The sequence below is a fragment of the Aethalodelphis obliquidens genome, unplaced genomic scaffold (genome assembly GCF_003676395.1).
Source record: "Aethalodelphis obliquidens isolate GAN/ISIS:26980383/991018 unplaced genomic scaffold, ASM367639v1 scaffold16, whole genome shotgun sequence".
Classification (NCBI taxonomy): Eukaryota; Metazoa; Chordata; class Mammalia; order Artiodactyla; family Delphinidae; genus Aethalodelphis; species Aethalodelphis obliquidens.
Genome location: NW_020837960.1, coordinates 25,093,026 through 25,107,449, shown reverse-complemented (window position 1 = coordinate 25,107,449; position 14,424 = coordinate 25,093,026). Strand labels below are relative to the sequence as shown.

Sequence of the window (14,424 nt, the reverse complement as noted above, 5' to 3'; positions counted from 1 at the left end):
CATTTGGAGAAAAACAGGGGGAGTAAATCAGGAATTCAAAAGTAAAGAAAAACCTAATTCAAGTAAGGGAGGAAAAAAACACTATTCTTTGTAAATAGAAAGGAGACAAATGAAAATAAGATATCAGAAGTCAGCAAGATTTTATGGGAGTCTGAAGTTGATTTAATGGAAGCAAAGCCCATTTCATTGCTGTAGGAAACACCCAGCTGAGTTGCTGATTCACTGTGGACATCTGATCTCTTCAAAGCTGCATTTAGGTGTTTTTGCTCTTGGCTTGTATCTTGTACCCTGCGGGGGTCGGCAGGAAGCCAGCCATGTCCCAGAGTACTGGGTGGTGGGCCAAGATTAGATGTCGGAGTTGGTTCTTTACCGCGCTGATTCTTCTTAGAGAAGAACAAAGATTGTGAGAACATGTGTTAGAATTTTTGTTATGAGACATGAATACAAAATATTAAATTGACTCCAACAATTTAAGTCGACTTGAAAACTCCCGGTCTCTTAGGATAAAAAAATATAATCCTATTTAGAAATTCCTGGTGTAATCACAGATGCGGGATTGACTCTTTTCGCGAAGGCTATTAATTAAAAACTACATAATCCAAAGTCATTTAAGTAGTAAGATATTATAACAAATTCTTATTTCATTAACTTTTCAAAGTATGAATAATAACTACATATTCAACACAAGAAATTCACATTTTTCCACTGGCTGCTGAAAAACAGTGGAAATGATTCCAGTTATGGTTGCAGCTCACTGTGGGCTGACTTACCTCTGGAATTATTTATTGGTTCCAGGTGACTTTTACATTGTGGGGTTAGTCATTAGGTTAGACTTGATGAGAAACAGATACAACTAGAAATGGGGATTCAAATACATGTTGTATTTCTGCTCACAATCAGAGATAAATTCACCGTGGTTTTTCTCTTTATAGGCTCACGCCAAGATCTGGCATCTCTACAATACTTCTTTCCGCCCCACTCAGGGAGGCCAGGTGTCCATTGCCCTGAGCTCCCACTGGATCAGTCCTCGAAGGATGACTGAACATAGCATCAAAGAATGTCAGAAATCTCTTGACTTTGTCCTAGGCTGGTTTGCCAAACCCGTATTTATTGATGGGGACTATCCTGAGAGCATGAAGAATAACCTTTCATCTCTTCTGCCTGATTTTACTGAATCTGAGAAAAAGTTCATCAAGGGAACAGCCGACTTTTTTGCTCTTTCCTTTGGACCAACCTTGAGTTTTCAACTGTTGGACCCTCAGATGAAGTTCCATCAGTTGGAATCTCCCAGCCTGAGGCAACTCCTTTCCTGGATCGACCTTGAGTATAACCACCCTCAAATATTTATTGTGGAAAATGGCTGGTTTGTTTCAGGGACCACCAAGAGAGATGATGCCAAATATATGTATTACCTCAAAAAATTCATAATGGAAACCTTAAAAGGTAGGATTGTGGATAAAATCCTAATTTTCTGCCAGAATCCACTGGAAAAACAATCTTTAAGATGATCTTAATAAACTGTGTGAATTTATAGTTTTTAATCAGAATGTAGAAATTCATTTTGGCAATAGTAGGAATGCATTTATGTAACACCTTTCTCATTTGGGACCTTGAGGAACTTGAATTAATTTTTTAAACTCGTTTCATAAATGAGAAACTGGGTTATAATGTTTAAAATTACTAGACTTTCAGAGTTACTACTCTAGATTTTTTAGATTATATTAAAGATTAAGTAAATCCCAAGATATCTAGATCTCTGTACACATTTTTCAGTTCAGATTGCTTGTACTGAATAAAACACTTTTTATTAAAGAAAAAAAGGAATATCAGTATTTTCTGAAGAAAAGAGTAAGTAGTCCATGCCTTTGAAGACTTAATTCATTTACTGCATCAGGCACAAAGATAGGTGCTTAGGATAGAAAGTAGAACAAGATATCTTGGCCCAAAGGGCACCCACTAGAAATAAGGGAAATTCAGATAAAAACATATTGGAGCTAAGCCTATCTGTGAAGACATTTAGTAATATTTGTAGAGTTATCTAGGTTCTCTTAGAGCCTTTCATCAGTGAGAAGGGTCATCAGTTTACCAAACAATAAGCATTATACTTACTGAAGTAGTAAAATCCTCAAATGCTCTTGAATCATGAGACGAGTGCCCATCACAGGGTCATGTTGCTCTTGTCCTCTTTCCTTTGCAGCCATCAGGCTGGACGGGGTGGATGTCATCGGGTACACCGCGTGGTCCCTCATGGATGGCTTCGAGTGGCACAGAGGCTACAGCATCAGACGTGGACTCTTCTACGTCGACTTTCTAAGCCAGGATAAGAAGTTGTTGCCGAAGTCTTCAGCCTTGTTCTACCAGAAGCTGATAGAGAAAAATGGCTTCCCTCCTTTACCTGAAAATCAACCCCTAGAAGGGACATTTCCCTGTGACTTTGCTTGGGGAATTGTTGACAACTACATTCAAGTAAGTCAGCTGACAAAACCAATCCGCAGTCTCACCAAGCCCTATCACTAGTAAGTAGTACTTCCTTATTAGGTTGTCATGGCACATTGTCCATTCCTCAGGCCAAACACGGTTCCTTAGTGAGCACGTTAAAGGCACGCTGCACTCTTCTCTCCAAAAATCTTCCTAGCTTCATCTTGCACTTTAAATCAGCTCCAAGGGGAACAGATTAAAAATATATCCATCTTTAAGATCTGATAGGATAGTGAAAGATAAAACAGTCTCTTTTAATACCATGGTTTTCAACCCCTTTTAAAGTAGTTGTTCTTCCATAAACAAGATATAAAACAGAACTCCACATTATCTGAGATCTTGGTGGAGCTGCTGAGATTGAAGCAGGAGCATTAGGCAGAGCCCTCCTGAGGCATAACTGTGGAACCCCCAAGCTTGTGGAAATAGCTCCAGAAAGAAAAACACTTGCTCTATGATTCACTGATCGGAATGCCATTTCTAGCAACAGTTTTTGAATTGCAGTGGTAATGAAGTTCTTCAAAATGGTCAACCAATATTTATTGAGCATCTGCTGTGTAGTTAGCCCTCAATATTATTTTTAATTTTTCCAACTTTAAAAGAATCTGTTTTCTAGAGTTTGATTGAATACTTTAGCGAGCACTTTTTGGATGCTTAGTGTTAATTGCTGGGGGGAGGGGACCTGGTTGAGGGGAGTACACACTAAGATGAGTAAGATACGACCCCTGCTTTCAAAGGAGTCTATTGAGGGAAAATGATGGGTCGCAAATAGTTTGACAGTGTGAACAGAGCATGGTGGTAAGTGAGCAGGGTGGGGAGGGAGTGGAGGTGTTGCTGAACAGAGTCTGTGTGTGCAAATAGAGACCAAGACGGAGACAAAGTTTGGTATCCACAGACAAGCAAAGGGTTTAGCATGTTGGGTGCTTCTAGCCAATTCACTGGTTCTGCTGGGGAGGAAAAATAACTTTTCCTCTACCCTTCTGAGTTCTTAACTGAGACCCCTGTAATAAGAGATAGATTAACATGAGAAGAACAAACAGAAGTTTATTAGTATGTTTACCTCATGTATACATGGGAGACGCTCTGAGAAAAATGAGTAACTCCCCAAGGTGGCTTAGAGTTCAGGCTTAAATACCATCTTAATAGGAAAAGGGGAAAAGTAAATGCTTTTTAGGAAAGATGAATGGGCCCTTAAAAGAATAGATGGGAGCTATGATAGTTTGTGACAAAGTTTGCCTGCATGTGATGTTGGCTTTGAATATCCTCTCCTGTGATAAATCTTCCGTGCTTGGTGAAACTCCCACAAAGGGATTTATGACAATCCTTTTGAGTTCCTTTTGGAGGATCTGTCTCTAGGCAGATAAGAGGAGTTCAGAGAAAGCCTTTCCCTTGCATTTGCTATTTTTCAAGTACCTGCAGCTCAAAATAATCAATATACTGAAGGGGCATTTTTGAGGTGGCATGCCCTGAACTTCTACAGTCATATTTGGGGACGGCATATTCTGTTACCTTTCAGTTCGAAAGAGGTGTTTGGAAGAACGCTTGGATCTGAGGGAAGGCCTTCTAGTTGAAATGGGTTGCTGTTGTTTTGGTAAATATGAAATTGAAATCTTTGATTTATGGGAGAATAAATCAACACCTGGTGGTGCAGTGGTTAAGACTCCATGCTCCCAGGGGGCCCAGGTTCGATCCCTGGTCAGGGAACTAGATCCCACATGCATGCCACAACTAAGAGTTCACCTGCCACAACTAAGATCCCATGCAACCAAATAAATAATTAAGAAAAAAATTTTTTTAAATCACCACCATCCTTAATACTTTTTTTGCCGAGTTGTATTATTCTTACATCTTATTCAGACCTCCAGTTAGTTTTAGGGACACTCTCAACTTCAGTCCCTTCCTTACATTTAAAAGGCATCCAATGAGGACACAGGGAGTGGGAAGGGTAAGCTGGGACGAAGTGAGAGAGTGGCATGGACATATATACACTACCAAATGTAAAATAGATAGCTAGTGGGAAGCAGCCACATAGCACAGGGAGATCAGCTCGGTGCTTTGTGACCACCTAGAGGGGTGGGATAGGGAGGGTGGGAGGGAGACGCAAGAGGGAGGGGATATGGGGATATATGTGTATGTATAGCTGATTCACTTTGTGATACAGCAGAAACTAACACACCATTGTAAAGCAATTATACTCCAATAAAGATGTTAAAAAAAAAGAAAAGCATCCAAGGAACGCTGTGTTTGCAAGGATATCTGAGCCCAGTAGCTTGTCTTCCTGGCTCCGGGTTTTCCTCCCTCCTCCATCTCCCCTTCTCCCTCAGCCCACTGCTATTTGGAACCTCCCCATCCTAATTTCTCCTGCAGTGGGATCCACAGTGGGGGTTCAAGTAGGATCTGAAGCGGCAGAGGTGGTGCTAGTGATGGAGGAGGGAAGGAGGAAGGAAGGAAGCGGGGAAGGCCACTTCCTAGTGCATCCTGGTTGGTCCCTGGTCCTTTTTCTACCTCTTGACCTTCTTCTGAGCCTGCTTCTTGCTGGACCCTGGGACCCTAGTCACTGAGGGCTTGTGCTCTGTCCCATCTCTGACAGCAGCCCAGCCAGGGCTGGTAATTCCCAGCTTTGTCTTTTGAGGAGAGAAGGCTCCGCCAGCGTTTCTGTGCAGATGGTATGAACTCAGGGAGCAGTGGGGACATTTGTGGGGAGCCCTTTCACTCCTGCTTTGTTCCCATCCAGGGACTGTGTCTGCCTTGGGAACTGGTCAGTGGTGAGAATGTTTTAAGAGTACATCTTACTTCTTCCAGAGAGAAGAAAACTCTGATCAGAGGCGACAAGTACGGCAGGCAGCGAAGACGTAGGGAGATAGGGAGAGAATTCCTTTTTCTGCTCCCTAGAGGCAGTTGTTTAGACTTTGATTTAATGCCAGCCACCCATCAGCCCTGGAGCTTTGCCCTCGGGCTGCACAGCTCAGGGCCCCTGCTACCTTCACCTAGCCGAGCCGCCTGGCCCGCTCCCTGCTGACCCAGCCAGACACAGACCCTCTGCGGACCGCAGCTCCTCTAGAAGCTCTCTAGTGGGAAAAGGCTGCAACTGCTCTTTTATTCTTTCTGCTTTTCACCTGGAGCGTTTGTACTACTGTGGCGGCTCTCTTCCCAAGCTAATAACTTCCTAACTGACAAAGTAAAAACAAGTTTTTTGTTAGGACAGTTCTGATGAGTGTATGGGTAAGTTTTAATTTACAAGCAGGTCTCTATACTTTTAATGCATTAGAAGTGAATTTCATTTTTATTTTATTTTTTTTGTCGTTCAATCGATATTTATTAAGTACCTACCACTATGCTCAGACCAGGGAATAGTGAGACAAATACACTTAGGTGCCTACCTCCGTTCAAATACACAGGTTGGTAAGAAAAACAGCAAGACCCATCATGGTGTTTTTAGCTGGCAATACTTTTTTTTTTATTAAACATCTTTATTGGAGTATAATTGCTTTACAATGGTGTGTTAGTTTCTGCTTTATAACGAAGTGAATCAGCTATACATATACATATATTCCCATATCTCCTCCCTCTTGTGTCTCCCTCCCTCCCTCCCTATCCCACCCCTCTAGGTGGTCACAAAGCACCGAGCTGATCTCCCTGTGCTATGTGGCTGCTTCCCACTAGCTATCTATTTTACGTTTGGTAGTGTATATATGTCCATGCCACTCTCTCACTTCGTCCCAGCTTACCCTTCCCCCTCCCGGTGTCCTCAAGTCCATTCTCTACATATAAGTGAATCTCAAACCATTGAAATTTATCTTTTCACTCCTGGCTAGTGTTTCAAACTCCCAGTATGAATGAGGCATGCATTTCACCTGAAAAGCTTTAAAAATAACACCTCATTAACACCACCTGTCTGAAGTCTGATCTTAGGCTTGTTCACATGGATTGTCACTGTCCTTGGGCCTAATTTCCCAGCCAAGAGGTTTGTTTTCCCATAACCACTAATGCTCATAGCTCATAAATACAAAACCTGCTATGTACTGGGGACGTAGAGCTTTTTTAACATTGGCCACTGTTAGGGAAACATTTCTTCCGTAATATACTGAATACCTATATTATAACCTTCTGAAAGGTTCAACTTTTTCTTTTTTTTTTTATTAAGAAATAAGTCAGTACATCGGTGGAGATTATATAGAATTTTGCCTAAACACCCATTTATAAATGTCCTGTATTTTTAAGAAATAGGGTATAAATAGAAATTATACCCTAGTCTCTCATGTTTGTTTTCAGATGGACTGAATAAAAGCTGTTGTTCTGGAACAATTATGGTAGAAAAGTTACGAATTTTGTCAACTCAGAGCTCTGTAAAAATAATCCAAATAATTCCTTCAAGCTATGAACACTTTCACTTCCAAAGAGTATACAAATATTTTCTCTTGCAAAGCTGAGGAAACATGATTTGTGGGTGCATCACAGTGGAAAAATACTTCTGACAGCATTCCCACAGCATTAGAGGAAATGCATGTGTGGGTGATCTACAAGGGACAATTCTCCAGAAAAAGCAATTTCCCTCTGACACGCTGTATTTTATTACTTTCCTTTATAAGCACAGCACTGACCCCTCTAGAGAAACAAGCTCATTTGCAACAGGCCTGAAAAATGCAAGGAAACCTCTGCTAGAGATTCAAAACCAGAGTTTGACCCCAGCTTTTATATAGAGGGTCAAACTGAGGAACCAATTCTAACAGGATTATTTCTGAGGAGAAAACTGGCTTTGGTGGCGGGTCCTTGGGATGAACTTTCAGTTTCCATTCCTGCCATGGTTGGCATGTGGAGGAAGGATTTTGTGATTTTGATTTTGCAATTTGTCCACTTTCCTAAATACATGTTTTCATTTTGAAGGCTTGTAAATCAGAGATTGAGAACCATTATTGTCATGATCGTCACAGAAAAATAATTTAGAAATTTTTAAAAAGCTATGTTAAAATATCCCATTATGGGTGGATGACAGAATTGTTTTCCACATTCTCTATCACTTTCTACCATCAGTCAGAATGAGTTTGCTAAATTCTGTTACAGACTCTAATGCCAATAAAAGGCAACCGTTATGCTTATGTTCCACGTCCTTCACCTAGAGCAAACCTCCATTTAGAACGTGATTTTAAGAAGCGCAATTTAATCTTAAATATCGTTTCATTTTCTGACTCTCACTCAGGTTTTAAGCTTTATCATTTTTTTGTCTAGTTTTTTTTAAATTTGAAAGCCTCGTATCATTAGTGATTTCTTACACTAAAAGAAAAACATCCAAAATATTCTGCTTGCTTAACGCAGACCAGAGGTGTGTGAGAATTATTAATGTTTGTCATCTGAAGTGACCCCAAAAATTCAGATTTTTTTTAACATTAAAGTAACAGTTCCAGAGTTACAGAGAACTATGGGAAAAACAAATGTGCACCCATCAAAGGGAAATATTTTCTTCTCCAAGAACTTCCTCTTTATGAAAAAATAGTTTAAAAATTCAGCTAGAAAGGTTTCTGATTTTACCTATTTCGCTGGCTGGTTTTGTCAAAAGAACTGCGTTGAACGACTTTCCAGGACCGTCCAGGTGAGGCTAACGGTTACTCTCCTCCTGCCAGGTGGACACCACTCTGTCTCAGTTTACCGACCCCAACGTTTACCTGTGGGATGTCCACCACAGTAAAAGGCTTATTAAGGTGGACGGGGTTGTGACCAAGAAGAGGAAATCCTACTGCGTTGACTTCGCCGCCATCCGGCCCCAGATCGCCTTACTCCGGGAAATGCACGTGTCGCATTTCCACTTTTCCCTGGACTGGGCGCTGATCCTGCCGCTGGGGAACCAGTCCCAGGTCAACCGCACGGTCCTGCGCTACTATCGCTGCATGGCCAGTGAGCTCGTGCGCGCCAACATCACACCGGTGGTGGCCCTGTGGCGCCCCGCGGCCCCGCACCAGGGGCTGCCGCCACCCCTGGCCCGGCACGGCGCCTGGGAGAACCCTCTTACCGCCCTGGCTTTTGCAGAGTACGCCAGCCTGTGCTTTCGAGACCTCGGCCACCACGTCAAGTTCTGGATCACGATGAACGAGCCGTCCACGCGGAACATGACGTATATCGCGGGGCACCACCTCCTGAAGGCCCACGCGTTGGCCTGGCGCGTGTACGATGAGAAGTTTAGGCGCTCTCAGAAGGGTAGAATATCCATAGCCCTGCAGGCGGATTGGATAGAACCGGCCTGCCCTCTCTCCCCAAAAGACCAAGAAGTGGCCGAGCGGGTTTTGCAATTTGACATTGGCTGGCTGGCCGAGCCCATTTTCGGCTCCGGGGATTATCCACGCGTGATGAGGGACTGGCTGAACCAGAGGAACAATTTCCTCCTGCCTTATTTCACTGACGAGGAAAAAAAGCTAATCCGGGGTTCCTTTGACTTTTTGGCTTTAAGCCATTACACCACCATCCTTGTAGACTGGGAAAAAGAAGATCCAGTAAAATATAATGATTACCTGGCAGTGCAAGAAATGACTGACATCACCTGGCTCAACTCCCCAAGTCAGGTGGCCGTGGTGCCCTGGGGGTTACGCAAGGTACTGAATTGGCTGAAGTCCAAGTACGGAGACCTCCCCATGTATATAATCTCCAACGGCATCGACGATGATCCGCACGCAGCTGAAGACAATCTGAGGGTGTATTACACAAAGAATTACATAAACGAAGCTCTGAAAGGTAAGGAGCCCCCGAAACAGCGGTCTCTTGAGGGTTAAGTCACCTGAGAGCCTGATACCTGATAGAAACTCTCAAACATACACACACTATCACCTGCAGAGAAAGTGCTATCTATTCCTTGACACACTGAAAAAGTCCAAGTGCTAGCTAGTATTTTCCCCAGGGATAAAGGAGTTTGGCTAAAAGAGGAAGATGGAATATCCCTCGCACCTGCTCTGGGTGGAATAAACCCTGGACTATCTTGTCCTCCATATAAGATGGCTTCACAGCAGTCTTGACTGCTTCACGTACTTAAAGATTTAACCCAGGTGCATCCTAGTAGGCTTAATTATGTAAAGCCTACTATGTTAAATGTATTTACCTCTTTGTCTTCGGATATAAGAAGCCTTTTCTGATTAAATCTAATTAAATCTGAAGCTTTATTAAATGGTATTGACATTTTTGCTGATATGCCAGGGCTATGTAAAAGCAAAGTGTTGTGTGCAAAATATTTTCATAACTTTTCTCCTGTCCTTTTGTTTTTCTAGCCTATGTATTGGATGGTATCAATCTTTGTGGATACTTTGCTTATTCATTTAATGATCACACAGCTCCGAAGTTTGGCCTGTATCCTTATGCTGCAAATCAGTTTGAGCCCAAACCATCCATGAAACATTACAGGAAAATTATTGACAACAATGGCTTCCCAGGTCCCAAAACCCTGGGAAGATTTTGTCCAGAAGAATTCACCCTGTGTACAGAGTGCAGCTTTTTTCATACCCGAAAGTCTTTACTGGCTTTCATAGCTTTTCTATTTTTTGCTTTTATTATTTCTCTTTCTCTTATTTTTTACTACTCTAAGAGAGGCAGAAGAAGTTACAAATAGTCTTGATATTTTTCTCATTCATTTATTTGAAATAATTGTACACACACAGCAGCTGTTAACCATTTGTACTTCTCAGTGTTGTGAAACTGTAGATTTTATATATCTGACTTCTAGAAGACCTTTTTGTAGCATTTGACAGAGCTTTTGAAATGAGCATAAGTGATTGTAAAATATTGAATAATGTGAATAGTGCCTGGATTTGTTCTTTTTGGCAGGGGGGTGTTAAAAAAATACTGACAGGGGCTGTCATTTCTGCAGCACATTCTATAACAGAAGCATGAGAAATGGGAACCATTCTGTAACATTTTTACAGAAATTGAATGACAAAATTAAGAATATTTTTTGTCTGTGCCCATTGCTATATGCAGTGTTTATCTTGAAGTCATATTGCAAGTATTGGAATCAAAAGTTAAGTCCCAAGTAACCATATCTTAACTGCCATGATATGCCTAATGGTCTCTGCTGAGCCAAGTTCCCCTTGAAAAAGAAGATGGCAGAATATAGAACAGATGACAAAGGGCCCTCGGCTGGAATGTTCCTTTTAAAGCAGTGTTTCTATCAAATACTGTTATATTAATTTACATATCTGGTTAATGATAGGCTTAGCAGAACAAATGACAGAACTTTATATTTTATGTAAGTATAAAATATATTTTTTTATATTTCGAGGCACTCTCTAAACCCCAGGTCCTTGAGGGCTTTGTGTCCCTGTCGAGGGCCTGCACACATGGACTTTCACTAAATGTGTGCAGAAAAATATGCATGAATTATGCAATATTAGGCCCTTAAAGAAGCATAGACCGACTGTGAAATGCATTATACTGCAGTGGCTGGAGGGGGAGGAAAGGAGGAAAAAGTACTTGTTATGAGCAACGTTGTGATTAATTTTATTATAAACTCTTTTATTTAGAGCAGACCTTGGAATGAATGAGGTGACCTTTTCTGAGAGAATAAGAACGAAATAATAACTTATTTTATGAGGAGTGACTCCACTTTCTGTTCTTTAGAATATGCCAAAATTTCTTTGAATTGAGTCTTAAAAATTCTTAGTAGGTTCAAAAGCATTTGGTCTAATAACGCTGGAAGATTTGTTTCTGTAATTGCTGAGGTCCATTTTATATTTTTGCTGCTACTTCTGTGGAGCTAGCTTTGAATGAGTTTTGCTTCGAACTTTTATACAGAAACATGCTATGGATTTTTAGAAAGGGCTAATTAGATCTTATCCTTTAAAGCCCCTTAAATAAGTCTTACTGATTTTCAGACAGGGAAGTCTGTTGCACTGGAGTTGGGGATTATCCTAATGTTTGTTTTATAGATAAGCCAAAATTATATCAGGCAAGATAAATCAATATCATGTCTGGCATAACTAATCTTGCTGACACAGGGTTCTAGTGAATAAAAAAAAAAACTGTACTGTATCATGTATCATCTTTAGAGGTGGTATGATTTTTTTCCATGAAAGATAAGCTTTTGGTGGTACTCTTAAAAATTAGACTTATTGTTAAAATTGCAAACTAGAGAATAATAGTTTATTTTATGTATATATTTTTCTGATTATAATAGTAATATATGCTCATTGTAAAAAACTTAAAAACACAGAAACTGTATATAAAGAAAAAAATAACCTGTAATTTCACCGCCTTGAGGTAGCCACTATTAACATAGTGTATGTATTTTATTTTACATAGAGTCAGATCATATTGTAAATAGTTATGTGTCTTTATTAATTTTCATTGTGTGCATTTCCTTTGTCAGTCTTCAAAGGCATGATTTTTGATAGCTGTAGAGTAATTCCACTATATGAATTTATCACATCTTATTTAATGATTCCTATTTGTTGGACTAGTTTCTTATTGTTAATTACCGTTAAATAATGGATTTTATTTAAAAATAATTTTCTTGCTACAGCATTTAATTTCCTTGAGTGTGGAGAGAAGCAGTTCTGTCCCTTGATAAAGAATTGTAATAAATCTGCCTGAAACTTTTTCTTACATCACCAAATAACTAGATAAATTTCTTAATTATTTTGTTCTTTTGGGTTGATTAAACCACCTAGAATATGATCTGAGTGGTGAAGAAAGGGATCTGAAAGCAGGAGTGAAGTTCGAGGCTGGAAGACGGTAGGGGCGGGGAGGGTGCTCCAAGCTAATCCCTATGGTTGAGCTGAGAGGGAGTTTCAGACACTGAAAGAGACAGGAGGCGCCAAAGAACCAATGAGAAATGACACTTCAGCATCATTCAGCGAAGTTATCAGGTGAGCATCACGCTAACTTTGAGTCCCCGTAGACCTTAGGGGGAGGTCGGTGGCTCACCCCAAGCGGAAAGGGGGAGTGGGCAGGGCGCCGCTCAGATGAGGCTGGGAACCCGGAGGCAGCAGAAGGTGCTAGAAGGGCTTTCTGGTCCATCGGGGATGGAATCCTCATTTCTTAACTGGCTTCTCAGGGCATTACTTCTTCCATTGATGCTTTACTTTCATGAATTCTGAGTTTTTCACCATGTTACATATATGTTTTAAAATATAGAGACCATTCCCTTGGAAGTCCTACATCTCAATACCTTTTGGGGCCAGCTGTGCAGCGGCATTAAGTGGTAAGCCGTGGTCCCCAAGGCCTCTGGGCTAATTTCTGCCATATTTCTGTTTGCTCTACATTCCAGGTTCCTTCCTTTGAACGTGGGGTTGGGGAGTGAGAGGGGGAGGAGAGGTGTGGTGGGTCATGCACTTATGCCCCATTCATTTTGCTTTAGTTTGGAAGGATGGTTTTTCATATTCATTTAAGGATATTTTTCATTTTATTTTTGGACTTCCACAGATAGTAATTAGAATCTACTAATGCCTCGGAAACATTTCTTTTTATTATTTATTATAATGCCATCCAACAGAGATATAATGCTAGCCACATATTTTAAATTTTCTAGTAGTCACATTAAAAAAATAAAAGGCATAGAAAATAAAGCTTGATACTATACAGTATTTTATTTTCCCCAACATATCCAAAATATTATAATTTCAATATGCAGTCAATATAAAAATGATTGAGAGTTTTACATACTTTTTTGGGCTACTAAGTCTTAGAAATCTGGTGTGTGTTTTACACAAAGCGCACATCTTGTGCTCAATTTGGACTGTATACTGTAAGTAGCTACATGTGGGCAATGGCTACTCCATTGGATAGTAAAGGTCTATAAAGAGAGACTTGCTCTGCTACGTAAATTAGCTGCATTATTAAGCTATCCAAAGTATTTAATGAATTACAAGAATAAACATTTTTTTTTCAACAATCTTCTGAGGTCTAAAATCCAAAGAAATTATTGGCATGTAAATTTACCATTAAACTAAAACTACTGATTAAAACAAATATTTTAAAGACTTTTGTGGATGGAAGAATTCTGCAATTCTGAACATCGTAATTCAGGTGCTGGAATAAACTGATTTTCTTTTTACATAGTCTATAATCCAGTCTTTTCTCTAATTCAACTTGCCCCTTTCTGAATTAATAGAGCAATTACTATATTGTTCTATAGCATCTCCATTTAATATTTATTTTTTCCATTTTAACATCTTTATTGGAGTATAATTGCTTTACAATGGTATGTTAGTTTCAGCTTCACAACAAAATGAATCAGTTATATATATACATATGTTCCCATATCTCTTCCCGCTTGCGACTCCCTCCCTCCCACCCTCCCTATCCCACCCCTCCAGGCGGTCACAAAGCACCGAGCTGATCTCCCTGTGCTATTCGGCTGCTTCCCACTAGCTATCTACCTTACGTTTGGTAGTGTATATATGTCCATGCCTCTTTCTCGCTTTGTCACCGTTTACCCCTCCCCCTCCCCATAGCCTCAAGTCCATCCTCTAGTAAGTCTGTGTCTTTATTCCTGTTTCACCCCTAGGTTTTTCATGACATTTTTTTCCCCTTAAATTCCATATATATGTGTTAGCATACGGTATTTGTCTCTCTCTTTCTGACTTACTTCACTCTGTATGACAGACTCTAGGTCTATCCACCTCATTACAAATAGCTCAATTTCGTTTCTTTTTATGGCTGAGTAATATTCCATTGTATATATGTGCCACATCTTCTTTATCCATTCATCCGATGATGGGCACTTAGGTTGTTTCCATCTCTGGGCTATTGTAAATAGAGCTGCAATGAACATTTTGGTACATGACTCTTTTTGAATTACGGTTTTCTCAGGGTATATGCCCAGTAGTGGGATTGCTGGGTCATATGGTAGTTCTATTTGTAGTTTTTTAAGGAACCTCCATACTGTTCTCCACAGTGGCTGTATCAATTTACATTCCCACCAAGAGTGTAAGAGGGTTCCCTTTTCTCCACACCCTCTCCAGCATTTATTGTTTC

At 40.4% G+C, this 14,424-nt stretch overlaps 1 protein-coding gene across 1 annotated transcript in view; it reads left to right on the top strand.

The window, feature by feature from the left end:
* The window catches only part of KL (klotho), a 39,674-nt gene extending 26,955 nt beyond the window's left edge, over positions 1–12,719 (top strand). The window contains exons 2-6 of the mRNA XM_027116531.1: positions 933–1,443; positions 2,198–2,466; positions 8,094–9,195; positions 9,723–12,314; positions 12,583–12,719. Of these exons, the coding sequence (XP_026972332.1) occupies positions 933–1,443; positions 2,198–2,466; positions 8,094–9,195; positions 9,723–10,060 (2,220 nt within the window). The 3' untranslated portion in view covers positions 10,061–12,314; positions 12,583–12,719. The remainder of the gene's footprint in view (positions 1–932; positions 1,444–2,197; positions 2,467–8,093; positions 9,196–9,722; positions 12,315–12,582) is intronic.
* Positions 12,720–14,424: the final 1,705 nt, after the last annotated feature.